The sequence below is a fragment of the Lactuca virosa genome, chromosome 5, assembly GCF_052849685.1.
Source record: "Lactuca virosa cultivar CGN04683 chromosome 5, Lactuca_virosa_CGN04683_v6, whole genome shotgun sequence".
Taxonomy (NCBI): Eukaryota; Viridiplantae; Streptophyta; class Magnoliopsida; order Asterales; family Asteraceae; genus Lactuca; species Lactuca virosa.
In genome coordinates this window covers 5,997,184-6,018,008 of record NC_136430.1, presented here as the reverse complement: position 1 = coordinate 6,018,008, position 20,825 = coordinate 5,997,184, and the positions used below count along the sequence as shown (strand labels likewise).

Genomic DNA, 20,825 nt, shown 5'->3' with positions numbered 1-20,825 from the left:
TGAGGAAATTTTTCATAAAAGAAACAATTTTTCTAAAAAGAGTAAAAGGTTTTTGAGAAAATCAGAACGGAGCAGTGTGTACGATCAGCCAGCGCCCGAACGGTGATTTCCCAAAATACCCTTACACTATGTGTTATGAGATATTATGTGATATGCTATTCATGCTAGAGATAGGCTAGGTATTTCATATTTTAGGACTAGAGTGGCCTGATTTGTGATGCCTTAGCCTAGGAGTTGTTGTTATATGTGATGTGCCTCGAGTATGTGCTGAGTATGAGTATCCAACAGGAATCCTTTTAGAGAGGGATCTGAGTAGATGAGTAATCTAGGAGAGATACCTAGATGAGCATTTGAGGAGCCTACTGATAGAGTAGTCAGATGCCCGCGTGGGGTAAAGTTGCTTGAGTTCGGTGATATCCTTTGAGTATGAGGAGAGCAAGTGGGTAATAACCTAGAGTGGTTTTACATGTTGGTAGAGATTATTCGATGCCCGAATGCTGCTTGCTTCGTGCTTTGTGGAACTCTTGATGATGGGAGTCACCTACTAAGTGAATATGACGATATTCAGGAGGTAGATGGTTGACATCATAAGGAGATCTTCAGCAGCTGATGGCGGAGAAGGGTGAGAACCTGGGAAGAGCCTAGGAAAGGGTGACCCTAGTCAGATGAGTACGCTGACAGAGTAGAGCATTTCGCAGAGGAGCAAACACACGTGACAGGATTGGTGATCGAGAAGGTTGAGCAGCTACTTAGGAACTCGGGGATGGTCCGTGCAGAAAGTATGGGTAGATGTGGCAGGTAGTATGGGCCCGTACTACTGAAAGCAGAGGACCCATACTCGATACAGGGAACATTCCGGAGGATCTAAGTAGCAGATCAAGAGGTGATATCATGGTTCGAGTACCATGATTTGTAGCAGATCGAGAGGTGATATCATGGTTCGAGTACCATGATTTGTAGCAGATCGAGAGGTGATGTCATGGTTCGAGTACCATGATTTGTAGCAGATTGAGAGGTGATGTCATGGTTCGAGTACCATGATTTGTAGCAGATCGAGAGGTGATGTCATGGTTCGAGTACCATGATTTGTAGCAGATCGAGAGGTGATTTCATGGTTCGTGTACCATGATTTGTAGCAGATCGAGAGGTGGTGTCATGGTTCGGGTACCATGATTCGTAGCGGATTAAGAAGAGATAACATGGTTCGAGTACCATGATTCATAGCAAAACGAGAGGTGGCCACATGGTTCGAGTACCATGACCCGTGGCAGTTAGTGTTATTGGTTCTACCAGTTATTCCGTGGTGAATGGTTAGACTAAGATCAGTGGTGAAAGAGTATGGGGCTAGAGAGCCATGATGAACGAGTTTTAGTGAAGCATCCCTTAAAAGGGAAATCGAGTTAGCTCCGAGGGATTGTTGGTGAGATGCCAATTGGAGTTGCAAGACTCAAGAATAAGTAGAGATGGCGGTTATGGAGGATTACGGCATGAGTTGAGCAATCAGCCGATGGTGGAGATGTCATTATCTGTGACCTGAGCGGTGTTATTTCCGTTCCTGTGAGAAACAGGAGAGGTATTGAGATTTTCGGTTTCCAAGGTTGGGGGTGAGCCCTGTGGGGTAGCTTTGGTTACAATCTTTCATCAGAGTATTTGGGACAGTATGTCTGCCGAGAGGTAATGTTAAAGCATGAGCAGGTTGTCAGCGGGGACTGAGATGATTAAGGGCAAGGATACACCCTATTTGAGCATAGTAGGGCATGTATTAGCTGCAGCGGCAGACGATCAAGAAGAGGATATTGGAGCGGTGGCTCTTATTATCTATGATGAGTATCGAGTGTGGTAATGAGGACTCCACTCTTACTACAACCCATGTGATGGAACGTTGGTTGAAGAGTCAAGGATGAGGAAAATGTTAGTTCGTTATTTCAGACTGAGAGTCAGGGTTGCGACTGGACAGTTGAGATGTCCGGTAGTAGGACAGTATGAGATTCTGAATGACTAGAGGAAGTCATGATGAGAAGTTTCTGAGGATTTCATCAGAGATTCGGGGTATTTGGAATTGCTCGACCTCCATCGGGGGGATTATCGAGCATTGCGTATCACCTTCCAAGACTAGGTGCGATGTTATTAGTAAAAACAATCTGTGGGCTAGATGGTTGGCGAACCAATTGGTGATGGTTCGAACTCTGAGTGGGGGAGGACCAGGTACTTTTGAGGAGATCAGAGATTTGTTCAAGAACGGTTAGAGAACTGGATAAAGAGGCCTGCGGTACAGATTCCTGAGACCAGGGTTATTGGTGGTCAAGGAGAGGTGCAGAGTGAGATAGTGCATATGGTACATGTTTAAGAAAGGATGAGTGTCTCTACGGCAAGTGGCTGTTGGTCGGAGACCTTATGATGGTTAGGAATCCTTCAAGCTTAAATGGTGAATTCGAGGTGGTTGGCTTGTGAGGGTAGTTCGGCAGTTTGAGAATTTCTGGATCAGAGTATGGGCTATTATATGCAGTATGGGAAGGGAAGAAGTTGTTTGGGCAACCAACTTCAGGGTCGTTAAGAGTATTCTTGCATGAGTTTTGAGCAATAGAGGAGGAAGTTTCGGATTGTCATCTTCGTGTTATGAGTCGTTGAATTGGGAGATGGAGTATTCAGGGGTTACAAGTGGCACGAGAGAAAGACCGGTTGCGAGGTTCCGAGGAAGCAATACGGTATCTGAGTATGATGCCATGAGTATGAGATCAGTGGTAGAGCCAAGACACTGCGAGGCGTTGTGATGATATTCCAGGGGTATCCGAGTTTAATGTCCAAAAATATCGGATTACTTTGAGTTTGAGTTTGAGAAGACGAGTGGTGTATCGAGTGTCTATGGTTCCGATGGGGACCCTTCAGCTAATTGACATCAAATTGATTTATTTGAGAATGTGAATTGCAGCGAGAAAAAGAGGTTTTGTCACGACGGTGGTCGTCCGAAGTAGTGATGCTTAGCCCGGATGGGTGTGTGTGTACCTATCTATGCTAGGCCGCAGAGCATGAGTTAATGATCGCAGTATGGTGTCAACCTGAGGATGAGATTGTGAAGTGGTAAGAGTAAGTGCGGTAAGACCGCAGGGAGCTACAGTTTTAATGAGTCAGTGCAGAGGGTGTGGTGATGCTGCGGGGAGCCGTAGTACTCACTAGTCAGCGAGAGGGTGTTGTGATACTGCGGGGAGCCGTAGTACTCACCAGTCAGTGAGAGGGTGTTGTGATAATGCGGGGAGCCGTAGTACTCACCAGTCAGCGAGAGGGTGTTGTGATACTGCGGGGAGCCGTAGTACTCACCAGTCAGCGAGAGGGTGTTGTGATACTGCGGGGAGCCGTAGTACTCACTAGTCAGCGAGAGGGTGTTGTGATACTGCGGGGAGCTATAGTACCCACTAGTCAGTAAGAGGGCGTCACGGTGCGGCAGGGAGCCGCGTTATTTGTTGATCAGAGCATGACGCAGGAGAGTTCTTAGGCTTGAGTAGCCTTATTTGGGTTGAGTATTCGGGAGCCTGGGGGCCGGATCAGGAAAGAGACGGAGGTCTCTATATTTGTCGGGAAACGTTATACTCTGAAATGAGTTGTGGTTGTCGCAACCCAAGGGAATGGGAGAAGCGGGTTACGCATGAGTTGCGGGTCAGGAGTCATGAGTTGAGTGGTTCGTTGGGACGAGTGGTTCCAATTCTGTGCCGAATTAGACTCTTGATTTGAGTTCGATTCTAGTGGTATATTGAGTAGACGGAATGAAATTCCAGATTCAGAGATGCACATCATTTGGAAGGGGTATTGTTCCATCTGGTGTCTTAAACTGGAGTGGGTCAATTCGTTGGTATGAGAAAACCGTGAAACACATGGAACTAATGAGTAGTAGACGGCAAAGGTCGAGAGCGAGTCGAATTCCGTACTCGCTTGAGGTGAAGCGAACTTCGTGACTCGTGTGTCACACAGAGCCGAGATATTTGCATTGATAAGGAAGTCAGTGAGGCGTGTTGGTACACGCAATGGGTAACCTTTGGAGGTTCAATTGCTGGGTCGGGAGATGACCTGGCGCTCAGTCTTGAAAGGGATATTGAGAAGGGAGCTGAGGTTTATCCTTGTCAGATGTCGGAGGACGCTTCTGAACAAGCATAGTCATTGTTCGTGTCTGAGGACAGGGTGTTGAGGGTTCGTTGTTCAGAGGGGTTGTGATTGCAGTATAGTGGATGAGTCCATGGTGTGATGTGATCCTTCCATTCCTTGGTATATGATCTGGATTGTTTATCATGTCTGGGACGAGTGATCGGTAACCAGTTTTGGGCATGGACTTGTTTTATCGGTTCCCACTAGAGAATCAGAGGGGCAGTGAGCTATCGGGGTTTGTTATTCGAGGAGCGAATAACATGGTGACATCTGGAGAGGGCGGTCTGGCTGTGTGTCAGGCTACTAGAGTTCCAGATTCTTGAGAGTCAGAAGGGGTAGCATAGTGGCAGATGGGTCTGTCCTTTTTCCAGGGAGGAATTCCTGTTTGGATTCAGGTGTCCAGAGAGGAAGAAAGTGGTGTGGTATGAGACCCTTTCGATGGTGCTGTTTGGTTAATGAATTGGGTTTATATGTGGTGGAGGAGCGATTTCGAGGGCGAAATCTAATTCAAGTGGCGGAGAATTGTAACATCCGGATTTCCAGGGATATTATCGTGTATGTTAATCTTAAGATTTAAGGAGGGACTCGACGAGTTGAGGGACCAACTCGCCGAGTCGAGTCGAGTTAATCGCGTGAATTTAATGAATGGACTCGACGAGTCAGAGGAAGGACTCGCCGAGTAGGTGCTGGGCAGAGAAAGCCTAATTTCCCGGGTTTGAGACCTATTTAAAGGAACTTATAGCCTCATTTGCGGCTACCCTTCCTTGAGAGCAAACCCTAAACGTGTATGGAGAGCCATGAGAGTCTTAGAAGCTAAAACTTGGAGTAAACTAGTGCATCTCTTGAGGAGAAGAGGAGATCACCCATCAAGGGAGCTAGAGAATCAGTGGATCTGGTGTAACTTCGTGCAAGGGCTTGAGTAAGAGGTAAAAGCTTGCACCTTTCTTGTTGTTTTGCTTAGATCTTGTAGATATGGAAGATTAGGGTTTCTTCCACCATTGTTGGGACTTTGTATGCATAAGGTCTCTCATGAGGCCTAGACTTCAGATCTGGACCTTGTGAGGTCCAGAGAGTCCAAAGATTATAGCTTTAATTAACCATAGAAGAGTTATTGTGGTTAATCATCCTTGTTAGAGTTATATTGGCATTATGAGCTTTATATGCCATGTTTAAACGTAAAGCTTGCAGCTTTACGTGACATTCGACCCTCAGGATGGTAGATCTAGCGTTTGGGGTGATGTATCTGCCTTAAATCGTCTGAACGAACATTTGGTCTGAATGAACTCGCCGAGTCGATGAGCCGACTCGACGAGTTGGTTAAGGTTTGTCCCGAGGAACCGAATCAGGCGATAGCTCGACGAGTTGGGGGTCAACTCGACGAGTTGAGCTGGACTGTCACGAGATTTATGAGGAAAGTAAGTGGACTCGACGAGTCGTATGGGTGCACTCGGCGAGTCGGGTCAAACATGGACTGTTGACTCGAGTTTGACTTCTGTTGACTTTGGGGCTTTGATCAACATAAGTAGTAGAGACCATGGAGGGGTAAAATGGTCTTTTATCCACTTCAAAGAGTTAAAGAGAGGAAGAATAGCCTTCGGTTATTTGAGTTGTGATTAGAGTATCATTTATAAATATTCATCCCTTGTGTTAGGTGGAGGCTAGTTCGAGATTCGGGAGCGGGGTCTTTACTTGCTGGTGGTCAGGTGAGTCTTCTCACTATGCTTTACCTTGAGTGGTAATTAGAGTTATGTGACATGGTATCTTGTATGCTATGTATGTGATGTGTTGCACTGCATTATTTCTATGTGATTTATGCTGTGTGTATTCCAGAGTTTATAGAGTTAGGACCGGAAGGTCCACAGAGTTAGGACCAGAGGGTCCACAGAGTTAGGACCAGAGGGTCCACAGAGTTAGGGCCAGTAGGCCCACAGAGTTATAGCCTCGAGTGGCTAATATGTGTTATATGTGGTATTTTGGGGAACTCACTAAGCTTTGTGCTTACAGTGTTATGTGTTATGTGTTTCAGGTTTTCTCAGGATCGCGGGACGGCACCGGCTTGATTGTATACACCAGAGAAAGAGTTGTATTTTGAGGATCCTGGATTATTAATGGAGTTGTGCCTGTATTTTGAATAAACGAGATTTCTATACAATATGTTATGAAAAGTATGCGATTTTGAAATGAAAAATTTGTTTGAAAAATTACGGTGTTACAGAAGTCATCAACCCTCCTTACATCGCCAGGGTGCCTGCAAACCGTTTTGGCTACAACGGGCCCGAGCCCCGTTGGGCAACAGTGATCGAGCGATGGGGCCGTCAACAATGACAACGATCACCGTTTGGCGATCAACGGGGTTACTACGACCTCAGTCATGGGGGACCGGCTGATAGAGCCCTCCCAGTTGTGATCCAGCAGATCACGAACCTTGGAGACCAGAATAGGGAAGTGGCAAATCAAGTTCGGGATCTCAACGTTGTTGTAGAAGCCTCAGATGCTCGTATCAGGGACTTGGAAAGAGACTTCTACCCCATGTACCAACTCATCGAGGACCTTACCACCGCTCGGGCGGAGGTAAGGGAGTACCAGATTAGGCACGCAGCTCTCGAGGAGAGAGTGATCGTGGCCGAACGCCGGATTGCGGAGCTTCAGGGAGCCTCGACCTCATCTCAAGGCCACCATGGACCAGATGTCACCCGCCTCGAGTAGTGCTTGCACTGCTCACATTTTGTTATAAAACTAGGATTTCGAGTATGCGTTGGTGCTACTTTTTCTTGCAAGTAGGTTCGACCCTACGTCTAAGTGATTACACTATTCGAGGAGTCGATATGCTGTTAAAATTTTCTTTTTTTGAATTGATGTAATATAGACCTCCTATGAGGACTAATTTTCCTAAGCATTATGTACCAAATTTACATCAATGAAATTGGTTTGCATTTTATTGGATGTTCGGCATTGGATCTCATAACTTGATAACACAAACGATTTGCAAATGATAACTCTAAAATTTTTAAGGTGTACCTCGAAGTTATGTGTAATTAAGCGATGATCGACTTAGAAATGGTGAGTCCGCCTTGGGTCCTGTTCCTTGTTTGGTTGTGGACTTAGGACATACTCGTTAGGTTCAACGGTTTATCTAAACTTAATTACATGCAACTGGCGTACGTTGAGTAAATTTTAGGAATGAATAAGGCACAGGGCAGAACATGAGTGTTCGGTTGAGACACTATTATTAAATTCCTAAGTTTATTAGTATAGACTTTATTTATGAAATGCTTGCAAATACAATAAAGTTGGGATATAATACTGATAATGTAACTCAAATAGCACCCGACTTGTCCTTACTATTGAAGAATTGCCGACTTTTCGCCTTTAAAACTTTTGACAGAACTATGCCGCCAAGGAAAAGACCCAGACCTTCCGGCAGCGCAGCACCACCACCTCCTCCGCCACCACCTCCACAGTTTGATTCCGTAATGTTCCAGGCTGCAGTAACAGCAGTCGTGGCGGCCGCAATGTCGCAGATAGGTACAAACGGTGCTGGTGGTTCTGGATCTGGTGTTACGCACTCTAACCACGGGGACAGTACGGGGCGTACAAAAGAGTGTTCTTACAAAGACTTCACGAATGGCAAACCCGATTTTTTCAGTGGAAGCGGGGATGTTGTTACACTAATGCAATGGTTCGAGAGGACTGAAGCAGTTTTTGAAATCTGTGCTTGTCCCGAAACGAGCAAAGTCAAGTATGCGACATTCACTTTCACCGGTAAAGCTCTCACTTGGCGGAATGGCCGAGTTAAGTCACTCACTCCTGCAGTGGCTAACTCTATAAGCTGGGAGGACTTGAAAGCTTTGATGCTAAAGGAGTATTGCCCGAGGGGCGAAGTGCAAAAACTCGAAGAAGAACTCTGGAACCTCAAGATGTCGGGCACAGACCTTGAAACTTATACTGCCCGATTCAATGACCTATCACTCCTCTTCCCAGCAATGGTCACTCCAGAAGAGAAGAAGTTGGAACGATACCTCTGGGGGCTATCATCCCAGATTCAAGATAGTGTACTAGCCTGGAAACCCACAACTTTTGACAGTGCCAAGGAATTGGCACAACAACTTGTCGACCATAGGGCCAGCCACGGTACTGCTACTACCACCCATGATCAAGCTAGGGGGGGAGCAATAAAAGAAAATTCTGAAACAACAAAAAGAAGAAGTCGGTACCAGGCTCCGCCAAAAAGCAACAGACAGTTGCTGTCCGTGTTGCCATTACTCCTGTCACTCCAACACCACCGAAGCAATATGTAGGAACCCTTCCCAAGTGCAACAAGTGCAACTTCCACCACACCGGTGCTTGTCGGGAAAGGCACTGCAACAACTGCAACATTAAGGGGCACACTGCTCGATTCTGTAAAGCGCCAGCCCAACCCATCACTCAAGTCACTAACACCGGAGCAAGTCGAGACTGCTATGGCTGTGGGGAAACGGGGCACTTCAAACGAGACTGCCCAAAGGGACGAAACGCCAATGTTGGGGGTGTAGGAAGAGTCCTAACTATAGGGCACGGAGAAGCAGTCAAGGACCCCACGGTGGTTATCGGTACGTTCCTCCTTAATAACTTTTATGCATGCATACTTTTCGATAGTGGAGCGGAGAGGAGTTTCGTTAGCCACAAATTCAAACAATTGTTAAAACAAAATCCCCAAATACTAAAAGATTCATACGCCGTAGAAAATGGCAAACAGGAAGGCAGAGCGCACTAATGATATTTACGAAGGGTGTACCCTCACTCTAGACAACCATTCGTTCAAAATCGACCTAATGCCGGTCACAATAAAAAGTTTCGATATCATCATTGACATGGATTGGTTAAGTTCTAATCGTGCCGACATTTTATGTTACGAAAGGGCCGTCCGCCTTAATCTGCCAAATGGTGAAACCCTTTTTATCTACGGCGATAAACCCAATACAAATCTACAAATCATTTCTTGCGTCAAGGCTCAAAAGTATCTCCGAAAGGAATACCACGCCTTCTTAGCCCACGTGATAGATAAGAAACAAGAAGCGAAGGACATCAAAGACATTCCGGAGGTGTGTAATTATCCCGACGTGTTCCCAAAAGACCTTCTAGGTGTACCACTTGCACGACAAGTCGAATTCCGAATCGATTTGGTCCCAGGAGCTACCCCCGTAGCCAAAGCTCCATATCGTCTCGCACCGGCGGAAATGCAAGAGCTGTCCAGTCAACTGAATGAGCTGCTGAGCAAAGGGTTTATCAGACCGAGCTTTTCACCTTGGGGAGCACCAGTCCTGTTTGTGAAGAAGAAGGACAGATCTTTTCGCATGTGCATCGATTACCGCGAGTTAAATAAGCTTACCATCAAAAACCGATACCCTCTACCCCGAATCGACGACCTCTTCGATCAACTTCAAGGAGCAAGCTACTTTTCAAAAATCGATCTGAGGTCGGGTTACCATCAACTTCGAGTCCAAGAGGATGACATCCCCAAAACAGCCTTCAGAACGCGCTATGGTCACTACGAGTTTGTGGTGATGCCCTTCGGATTAACGAACGCACCTGCGGTGTTCATGGACGTAATGAACCGAGTGTGCCGACCCTTCTTAGACAAATTCGTAATCGTATTCATCGATGATATCTTGGTCTATTCACGAAGCGAGGAAGAGCACAGCCAGCATCTGCGACTAGTATTGGAGACTTTAAGAACTGAGAAGCTTTATGCTAAACTCTCTAAGTGCGAATTCTGGCTCAGAGAAGTAGGATTTATTGGCCATGTGGTCAGCGAGAAAGGGATACATGTGGATCCCTCCAAAATCAAGGCAATCGAAAACTGGTCAGCACCTACAACGCCGACGGAAATCCGACAATTTTTAGGGCTCGCTGGCTACTATCGAAGATTCATACAGAACTTCTCCAAGATCGCTAAACCGCTCACCACCTTGACTCAAAAAGGTGTGATGTTTAAGTGGGAAGATAAACAAGAATCTGCCTTCCAAACGTTAAAACAAGCCCTGTGCAGCGCACCGATCTTGTCTCTGCCAGAAGGAACCGAAGACTTTGTAGTCTACTGCGACGCATCAAACCAGGGGCTTGGGTGTGTGTTAATGCAGCGAGGAAAGGTCATTGCCTACGCATCGAGGCAATTGAAAACGCACGAGGTTAACTACGCCACGTACGCCCTCGAATTAGGAGCAGTAGTATTCGCCCTAAAGATCTGGAGGCACTACCTTTACGGAACGAAGTGTACTGTCTTTACCGATCACAAGAGCCTTCAGCACATTCTCAATCAAAAAGAGCTCAACATGCGGCAGAGAATATGGGTTGAACTACTGAACTACGAGTGCGAGATTCGCTATCATCCGGGCAAGACCAATGTGGTGGCCGATGCCTTGAGCAGAAAGGAATATTCGGGTCGCCGAGTAAAGTCATTAACAATGACAATCCATTCACACATGTCCACATAAATCTAGGAGGCTCAGCTGGAGGCCTTGAAACCGGAAAATATAACGGGTGAGGCATTAAGAGGAATGGATAAAAACCTAGAAGTCAAAGACGACGGAGTTCGTTACCTCATGAACCGAATCTGGACACCGAAGTTTGGTGGTTTCCGAGACGTCATCATGAACGAAGCACACAAGACTAGATACTCCATCCACCCAGGTTCAGATAAAATGTATCTGGATCTCAAGAAGTTATACTGGTGGCCGAACATGAAAGCCGAAATTGCTACCTATGTGGGCAAGTGTTTGACTTGCGCCAAGGTTAAGGTAGAATATCAGAAACCCTCAGGATTACTACAACAACCTGATATACCTGAGTGGAAGTGGGAACGAATAACCATGGACTTCATAACTAAGTTACCCAATACAATGGGTGGACTGGATACCATTTAGGTAATCGTCGACAGACTGACCAAGTCAGCACACTTTCTACCAATGAAAGAGAACGACAAGATGGAGAAGCTGACCAAGATGTACATCAAGGAAATCGTGAGATTGCATGGGGTGCCAAAGTCTGTTTTCTCGGACAGGGATAGTCGATTTACCTCACAATTCTGGCAGTCACTTCAGAAGTCCTTGGGAACTAGGCTGGACATGAGTACAGCCTATCACCCACAAACCAATGGGCAAAGTGAGAGGACCATTCAGATGCTAGAAGACATGCTTAGGGCGTGTGTGATAGACTTTGGTAAAGCTTGGGATACCCATTTACCACTTGTCGAATTCTCGTACAATAACAGTTATCACACTAGCATCAAGGTTGCACCATTTGAAGCCCTCTATGGCCGCAAATGCAGGTCACCACTGTGCTGGGCTGAAGTGGGCGACATACAACTAGCTAAGGGATAAGTCCCTAATAGCACCCTCACTGGTCCGGAGATAATAAGAGAAACTACAGAGAAGATTGTTCAAATCCGAGAACGATTAAAGGCTTCTAGAGACAGACAGAAAAGTTACGCAGATAACAGACGAAAGCCTTTGGAATTCCAGGTTGGAGATCGTGTGCTATTAAAGGTCTCACCCTGGAAGGGTTTAATACGTTTTGGTAAACGAGGAAAGCTGAACCCTAGATACATCGGGCCATTCGAGATCCTCGCTAGGATTGGCCCGGTAGCTTACAAGCTTCGCCTACCACAGGAACTTAATAACGTATATCCTACCTTACACGTATCGATCCTAAAGAAGTGTCTGTCCGACGAGACTCTTGTAATACCACTCGACGAAATTGAAATCAACGAGAGTCTCCACTTCGTGGAAGAACCGGTAGAAATCATGGATCGAGAGATCAAAAGAACAAAGCAAAGTCGCATTCCCATTGTGAAGGTCCGTTGGAACGCTAAACGAGGACCTGAATTCACCTGGGAACGCAAGGATCAGATGAAACAAAAGTATCCGCATCTCTTCCCAAATTCTTGAAGTCCTAGTCAAAACGCTAAATTTCGGGACGAAATTCCTTCTAACGGGGGGATGATGTGACAACCGTCAATTTTCAGGCTAGTCAAAGTCAAATAAAGTCAACAAGTCAAACCGGTCAACTCATCTAACTCTAGTATATTAGGGTTTACAATATGTTAACTACTGTACAACTCGCTACTTTAATAAGAAGTTATCACTTGGAAAGTTCGCATGATTGAAATTCTTAAACCCTAAACGGGACAAGTGAGGTAACAAAACGATAAAACACTATTGCATACCCTTCGGGGGTGTGTAAGACCCTTAAACATGGCTTAACGGGGTTTACGAACCTTACGTGGCGAAGCTAAATATCCAAAAAGCTCACAAACGAAATCTCTCCAAGTATGTGAAATCTCTCCCAAATCTCTCCAAGTATGTGAAATCTCTCCCAAATCTCTCCAAGTATGTGAAATCTCTCCTAAATCTCTCCAAGTATGTGAAATCTCTCCCAAATCTCTCCAAGTATGTGAAACCTCTCCCAAATCTCTCTATGTACCTTACTCAGTCGAAAACAGCCCAAAACCGAAGGAGAAAACCCAAAAGGACCCTCTTGGTCCGGAACCCTCTTAGTCCGGAACCGGACAATTTCGCATCTCAGCTTTGGAATGCCTTAGCTTCGGACTCCCAACTTCAGAAACCATGAAAGAACTTCGGAATTTTCACTTTTGGCTCCAGAAGTGTGATTTTGACTCCGGAACCCTCGCATGTTCGCTTCTTTCTCCCGGTTTTCGACCACTTTTGCGTTTTAAGCTCGTTTTTCATGATTTTCGCGTGGGATTTTCACGTTATATTTTGACATATAAGACCATATATATTCATATTTTAATCACATTTTGGGGGAAAGCTCAACTTAAGAACAATATCTAGTGGGTGAGATATTGAGATAGAGTGTTGATCTTTCCATGAAGTATGACTCAAGTTAACCCCCATACCCACATAGGACAAACCTCAGTCACTATTCATCTATACCTAGTCAACTATTTGTCCTCTCACACCTCTCCTCCAGCTGGAATCTTGATCAAAAATTGGAAACCCCCATCTCTCCTTCCACTTTACTCACTCTCTCACCAAGAAACAAACTCTTCTCTCTCATTTCCCTCTCTAAGAACTCGAGATTACAAGGTTATTCTTGAGCATTCCCTCTAGTTTTGGTAAGTATCTTCATCCTACATTTGAATACTCTTTACTTCTTCACTCAAACCATGAATCTCTTACACAAATATCGTCATATTTGTGCCTAGAATCTTCGAATCTTCAAGCATCTCCTAAGTGTTCTTGACTTGGAAACTTCTTCTCTTCATCATTCATCTCAGAAAATAACTCAAGGTGAGTTCATACTCCTATCTTTTCATGTTTTTCTTGAGTTTTAAGGGGGGGGGATACAAGTTAAAACACCAAGAACACAACTAAACTCATCCATCAGCTTTCATCAGAAAAGTTTAACTCCATTCACGGACTGTTTTGAACATCTTAAACTTTTTAGTTTTCAAAACTGTATTAAGTGTAAGTATTTCAGGTTTATACCTTTAAAATGACTACTTGCACATGTCCATACGATTTTTCTACTATATATGGTGATTTTTACAAAACTGCCTACCACTGTAGCTACGAATTCGGACCAGTCAGGGAATATGAACGTTTTCACACCAGTTAGAAACTTTTAAAAATCATAATAAAATTTATGGACAAACTAGACACATTTTCTAAACTCTCAGAGTTTACGGATTTAGTTTTCGACTTCGTATGATTTTTCTGTGATTTTTCTAAGGCAGTGCAGAAATGTTAAAAACAAATCAACAGCTTATAACTTTGATTACACTTTGTAACATGTTGAGCAAAGTGTTAATCGTTGAGGATTTCATATTTCACATGTGTTTCTTGTTGTGGTATAATTATATAACTGAAAATACTCACTAATTTGTAAGAATCCTCCATCATTATCAATAGTACAAGACAAGGCATGATAAACATAGTTATGTTTTTGCTATACATTCGACTTACATAGAAAAAGGTTCTTTTACATTACAAACACTTATGATAAACTATGGTAAGTATAGTTTATGTTTCATTAATCAGTCAAACTCATTACCAAGGGGTTTTCAGTTCAGTTCACGTAAATCTGTTAATGAATAAATTTGTGAGACATTCGCTTCATGTTACCTTCAAAGTAACAAAGACAAAAGTACTGTAAATTGTAACCAGAATCTCTTGTAGGGAGAGCGTGATAGTTGTGTATAGATCTATATTGGGTTTGACAAACCCACACATGAGCTGCATGCAACAGCTAGACCGGCAGGTCTGGGGTGACAAGTGTCATTTAACTTGCGACGCCTGAAGAACGTCGTATTATGAGGCCGTCTGAGTCTTAGTATGGTTATAATAACTCATATGAGGTATTAACAAAACATAAGATTTACAAGTTTTACTTCAACAATTAAACGAGTTTATGTCGATTTAAACTTGCATAAATTACTTGAAGTATGGAAAAATACTTGTACATTTCGGTCTTGACTTTTAAGACTACAATGCATTTTATAAGAGAAATATTGGATTTTTCTTGAACAAACATTAATTTTACAAAGAAAAGGATTTTAACATCACCTTCAAAAGCTTATGAACTCACCAACTTAATTGTTGACACTTTTTCAAAACTACTTGTATTCTCAGGAAATCAGTAAACAGGTAATCGGCCGCTTTTGAGGATGGAACGCTAAGGCGTCAAACATTGTATTTTTGTCAACATAATGTAATTGATTCAGAAACATGTAAACATATACTATGATGTAACTTTTTCAATTATATTTATGTTGGTTGTCTATACTTTGAGCACTATTATATTCGTTGTTATGATACTATACATGAAGTCCTCCACCCCCGGACGTTTCCGCCATCCCAGGTTTGGGGGTGTGACAATTAGACTGTTTGTTTTATACACTTGATGGGCCTGATCGGGTCATTGTCATCTGACCGGGTCATCCCAAAATTATAGCTTATTGAAAAACTTCCTTTAGTTGCCCTTTACCTAAGCACATCGATCTCCTTGTTCTTGAGCAACATCTCCGGCTAAATCGCCCCTTGTCCCTGCTACGCCTCTCTTCTCTTTTCTTCCCATCCACCATGGCGACACCATATAAAAATGATGTTGAAATCAAACCTTCCCCATCTGAAATCGATTCTCACCTCAAGAAAAGACTCCACCACCGTGAAATTCAATAAGATTGAATTGTCAATTTGTTGATTCCGTTTAGAAATCAGAGGATGAGTGGCGTGCATTTCTATATCCTTGGTGACACCATTTGGAACTAATTCTAAAATCGGACCTTCCCTATTTGAAATCGATGATGATTTCACCACAAGCAAAGACTCCACCATCTTGAAATTCTCTCTCCTGAGCAATTTCATATACTGAGACAAAAAGGACCAAGTAAGTTTTTTTGTTCTTCAATATTGAAGTTTTTAGTAATTTGTTGACTTGTTCCAAAATTTTGAATCCACTTTTGAAATCACTGAGTTATTAGAATTAAATTGGAGTGTTAACAAACATCTAGGAGGACAGGAGATCTATATGACACATTCTATAACTAACTAATTATTCTTGGTGATGTTTTTATAAGTTTGATATGAAATAAAAGTTCAATACCATGAACTTTTAATAATTGAATCCATGTATTGAGTTTTTTTGGGTGCATTGAGTGCAGATGTATGGAAAGTTTAGTTGTGAATTGAATCAAGTTTTTTTTAATCAGAACTCGAGAAATTATAAAGTATTTGAATTTTAAGCGAATTAGGATTTAGGACCTTCGGTTGTATTCTCATCAATTCGATTGTCTCCAACTTGAATTTGATTAGTTCAAATTTGAAGCTTGGAAAGTTTCATGAATAATGTTGTTTTGGGAAAGTTCATGAACTGAGCTTTTTCTAAAAGGTTTAATTCTGATTTTCGTTGAATTGTAGATGGTGAAGAGGATGTCAAAACACAAGCTCAAAAGGAGAAGTGGTGAGGGTTCTGGAAATGGAATATTGTTCAAGGATATTGATGTATAGGCGGAAACATTATATTAAGATAAAACACAACCATGAGCATAAAGTCTACAATTTTGATTGCATTTTATAATTATGACAGGTTGTCTGATTATTTTGCCAATATTTTGATTGGTTTGTAGTTGTTTTTTAAGTGTAAAATACTCTGTGATCATCATCTTTTTATGCATCAAGCAGATTTCATTACTTTGACCAAGGTGTTCCAGGTATGGAGGTATTTATAAACTAATTCAAGTCTAGATTACTTTGTGAACTTTGCATTTAAAGCTTATAATATAGTGCAAATTGTAATTGATTTTCTAAAGATGTTAAGGAATTCGAAAGAGTATAGTGCATAACTGTTAGCCATGCAAACATAAAAGAAGGGTAAAATTGTCATTTTTATCATTCAACACGGTCAGTCAGACGTATAATCAAACAACGTTGTTTCAGTTACATGTAAATTCAGTCAGACTTCAGACACAATATACTATGTAAACAAAATAAATTAGTACATAAAACTATGCTAATATTACAAATTCCCATAAAAAGGGTTTCCAACCATGAGTCGGCTTCTATTTCCTCGACCCTTTTTACTATTTGCTCACCACCTTACTTTTAGTTGAATATCATAAAGCCCCCATTAAAAAAAAATTCATGATGTGTTTCATTTTATTATTGTCATCATTCTGCAAATATTGATGAATTAATATCATCATAATTTATATTATTTAAGTGCCATTAACATAAAAATACTTATTTGTTTAATATGTGACTTAAAACAAAAGTAAATGATATATTTATATTATATAATATAAGTTATTATTTCTATTACAAACGAATATATATATATATATATATATATATATATATATATATATATATATATATATATATAATATAAGTTATTATATATATAGATGCATTGTTTCATGAAAGTAGTTTAATTAATGAATTCTTTTTTTCTGAAAAAAATAAAACTCCTGCGAATCCACGTTAATTGTTTTGATAAAGTGTTCTTAGAATATATATATATATATATATATATATATATATATATATATATATATATATATATATAGGGAATAAAATAACAAAATATCATAAGCTTTTTGATTGAACGATGCAAAAGTCTATAAATATACACTAATTTTTAAATATAAAATGAAAATAAAATATAAATAAATAAAAAGGAACTAAAAAAAGGAATATGCAGTTAAAAAAAACGAGTTAGTAATAAAACAATTAAAAATTAAGTTTAGTAATATTAATAAAGTTAATAATAAAAAATAATTATTATATAATAAATTAAGAATGATTAGGTTATAATAAAAGTTAGTTAAATGATAATAATTACTATTATAGATTGGTGTAGTTTGGTGTGTGGAAAGTAGGACCCTTTATTATTAAAAGAAGTTATTTAGAGATGCAAATTTAACAAAAATCTCATAAAGGACCAAAGTTGGAAGATGGAAGTTAGTCGAGGGATATTTTTCCTACATACACAAAATTTGAACTTTATGATGATTTATCTATCCGTTGCCCCTTGTCCACAACTCCACCGCTTATCCGTTGCTTGCATATACAACCTCCTCACTTTTCAAAGCAATCCAGGATACTTGGAACCATGGGATCTGTTCCGTTTCAAAAGCTAATAAGCGCTTTTAATTTTCAACGGTATCAATTTTTGATTTTTTGGTAAAATTTCTGAAGTTAGCATTAATCGATTCCAATTTTGGTTTTGAATTGTTACGTTAGTAAACCCTAGTTTCAGTATGTTATCCTCTTTTATTGAGAATGGACTTTTAGGGCGCTCGAAAAATTGAAGCGATAAGATAGAAGATGGTTTGATTAGAAGAAGAAATTATGAGGATTTAGTTTACTATCTAGTGGTTATTATATTGTTGGAGCGTAAAACCCAAAGCTGTTAAGTAATAAACATATTGGAGGCGATGACTTCAAAGCCCAAACATTGCATTCTTTATGTTAAAAAGGAACCTCCTTGACAAGTATCTTTGTGGTTCACGGCTAGAAGTTGAGTATTGCGACTCATTTTTTGTGTTTGACGGCTGTGATTATGATTGTAAATTATTCCTTACTTATTATCAAGTAACAAAATGATTTTGATCATTTCCAAAACGTACATCCAGACACCAGCTTTGAGCGTTTTAGAGGTGTTGGCATATTTGATATTATATATAGACTTTGGTAGTTTAAATTCCTAATCACCATGTCTAATCGCTTCTGTGAAGTCAAATTGTTGCTTCTAAGAAGGAGAAGGGAACTCATGTAAACTGTCAGTACTGAATAAGTTGTTATACAATGATAATGATCATATCTAACAGGCATTACGTGTAATCAGTTAATTTTAAATTCATCATGAGAAGTAAGAAATGTGAAATGACAGTTAAACTGGAAAATATATACGAAATCATACTAGTTGACTCTATGTTGATTGATAAGCTTAAAATCTCAGCCATCATTGTGTCGTGTCTTGTCTAGAACACAGTTTGTTGAGACCTGGTCATGTAACCCAAAACTCAAGCGGAGAATTAGCAACAAGCAAAATGATTCCAAGAAGGCTGGTTTTGCATATGATACCTCTGAATTTTTGTCTCCATGCTGAAGCCCTGGAGATGAAGGAGCCTGAGGTTATTAGGTATGAAATGGGTTTGTTTAAGCTTTGATTGGTCAGCTATTAATTTGTGTTTGAATTTCAGGAGTCAAAAGCTTGATAGTGGAGTCCGAATACAAGGTGATTTCTGATTTTACCAGCTTGCTGAGATTTCAGAATAGAAAGATATGTGGTTTGATTTAAGTGATCCTTTAGATATCGTTGATGGTGAAGGGGAAGAGGCTCATGAAGGGGATTTTGTTGAAGTCAATTATGTTTGTCGTCGGTCAAACGGATATTTTGTACACAGGTGAGGTGAGGTTGGAGGTATATATTAATTGTATAATTTCCTTTGAAATTAAATAAGTTGAATCATTTCCTCATTCAAATTTGCAGCACCGTGGATCAATTTAGTGGTGAAACTTCCCCAGTTGTACTTCCTCTGAATGAAAAAGAGGTATCTGTTTATAATAAATTTTGTATGTTGAAAGCTCAAAGTAGTAAAATGGAAGTGAATTTGACAGATTATAAAGGGTTTGAAGGAAGTGATAATTGGAATGAAGGTTGGAGGTATGTATGTATTCCATATTTGTTAAATTTATATATATATATATATATATATATATATATATATATGTGTGTGTGTGTGTGTGTGTGTGTGTGTGTGTGTGTCTTGTTTGTTGTAATGATGGAGAAATGTAGATATATAATTCCAAGGGTTTTGAATTTGATCACAACTAAATTTTACATTAATTATGTCAGGGAAGAGAAGGGCATTGATACCTCCAAGTCTTGGCTATGTTAACGAGACATTGGGACCTATTCCAGACGAGGTTTGCTCAATCAAATGAAAATACATACATAAAAATTAAACTAACTAACTTGAATAGTTGAATTTAAGTAATCATTTTTATGGTATTTGTTGCAGTTTGGTCCTCGGCGAAGCCTTTTGTCTCATGTAAAGGAGCCCTTGTTATTTGAGGTGCAGCTCCTCAAGGTTTTATGAATCAATGTTCATATTCATAGTGATCGACTTGGAGTTGGAGGGCTATATTAATTTGTTGTTCATTATTAGCCGAATGAATTGGTGTATTTTCTTACATATATATATTTTATTTTATTGGAGTGAAATAATTGTGCTTAAATTGCCTTTCCTTTCTTTTAATAAACGAGTCCACCAGCTGCCCTAGTCCCTAGGTAGATGAGGTCCTCCCCTGCCCTTTCTTTTAGTTTTAGAATTTAGAGCCTGAAACATATTAATACAATCATGCCAATATTCAATGGCTATCATTAATTTTCATACATTAACTTCTCTTAAACCTACGTCCCAACAACACCTGCACATTCCCGGTCTCCGGTTGGTCTCTTAGCAAGCTCCAACCCTTTCAGGGCTGGCCTCATCTTTTTCGGTTCAATTTTTTATTTATTTATTTATTTTTTCATTTAGCAAATGAGTGATTAATACCAAAGTAATACATTAAGATTTAATAAAAGAAAGAAAAGAAAAAGTTGGGTAATATGTGATTTACACAAATTTTTTATATGTATATAAACTTGGGCTTTATGTGATCAATCTTGGGTAAGTTTTGGAATTGCCATAACTCATTTTTGGGGTGAGTTTGGTTGTTTTTAGGATCAATCTCATTCTGGATCGGTTTGAAATCAGATTTTTTTTTCAAGAACGAGCCGTTTTGTTCATGTATTGTCCCAACCAAGAACATAAAAAAGAGGGTAAGTTGATTTCTCTTAAAGGTCCACGTGAACTCGCACCATGGCCCACGGTTTTATCCTTGAAACTCATTTGTGGAATTTAGTTCCTCAACCACTAAGTTAAAGAAAAAGAAAATTATTTCGAGGCCAATCGTGTTGATGGCCAAGTTTTTTTTCTTTTTCTTTTCTCTTCTGTGTCAATGTTCGAGCTTTTTTCTTTAACCTAAATCTTTTCCAAACGGTTGCGATTCTTTTTCTTGTATGATTTTTGAAAATCATTTTGCACGTGGAGGGAGGGAAGAACAAGTGAGATGTATTTTTTTAGAGACCATGGCAATTTCATCATTCATATTAAAAATTGTTAATTGAGGTGTTGATATATT

The 20,825-nt window shown here is 40.6% G+C and overlaps 1 protein-coding gene across 4 annotated transcripts; it reads left to right on the top strand.

The window, feature by feature from the left end:
• Positions 1-17,661: 17,661 nt before the first annotated feature.
• LOC145117578 (FKBP-like peptidyl-prolyl cis-trans isomerase family protein) lies at positions 17,662-19,877 on the top strand. Of its 4 annotated transcripts, none has more exons than XM_079053878.1 (8): positions 17,662-17,795; positions 18,628-18,777; positions 18,839-18,873; positions 18,949-19,042; positions 19,129-19,189; positions 19,257-19,302; positions 19,495-19,565; positions 19,661-19,877. In XM_079053878.1, exons 1-8 carry the CDS (start codon positions 17,746-17,748, stop codon positions 19,736-19,738), a joined length of 585 nt encoding a protein of 194 aa, XP_078910004.1. In that variant the 5' UTR covers positions 17,662-17,745; the 3' UTR covers positions 19,739-19,877. The 4 variants fall into 4 exon arrangements, with proteins under 4 accessions (XP_078910004.1, XP_078910003.1, XP_078910006.1 ...); XM_079053877.1 differs by having other exon boundaries at positions 17,663-17,816; XM_079053880.1 differs by having other exon boundaries at positions 17,672-17,795; positions 18,621-18,777.
• Positions 19,878-20,825: the final 948 nt, after the last annotated feature.

Coding starts and splice junctions, on each gene's coding strand:
- LOC145117578 (XM_079053877.1), top strand. CDS start 17,746: ATGGGATCTGTTCCGTTTCAAAAGCTAATAAGCGCTTTTAATTTTCAA. Junction 19,043..19,128: donor AACGGATATTTTGTACACAG/GTGAGGTGAGGT, acceptor TCAAATTTGCAG/CACCGTGGATCAATTTAGTG. Junction 19,190..19,256: donor TTCCTCTGAATGAAAAAGAG/GTATCTGTTTAT, acceptor TGAATTTGACAG/ATTATAAAGGGTTTGAAGGA.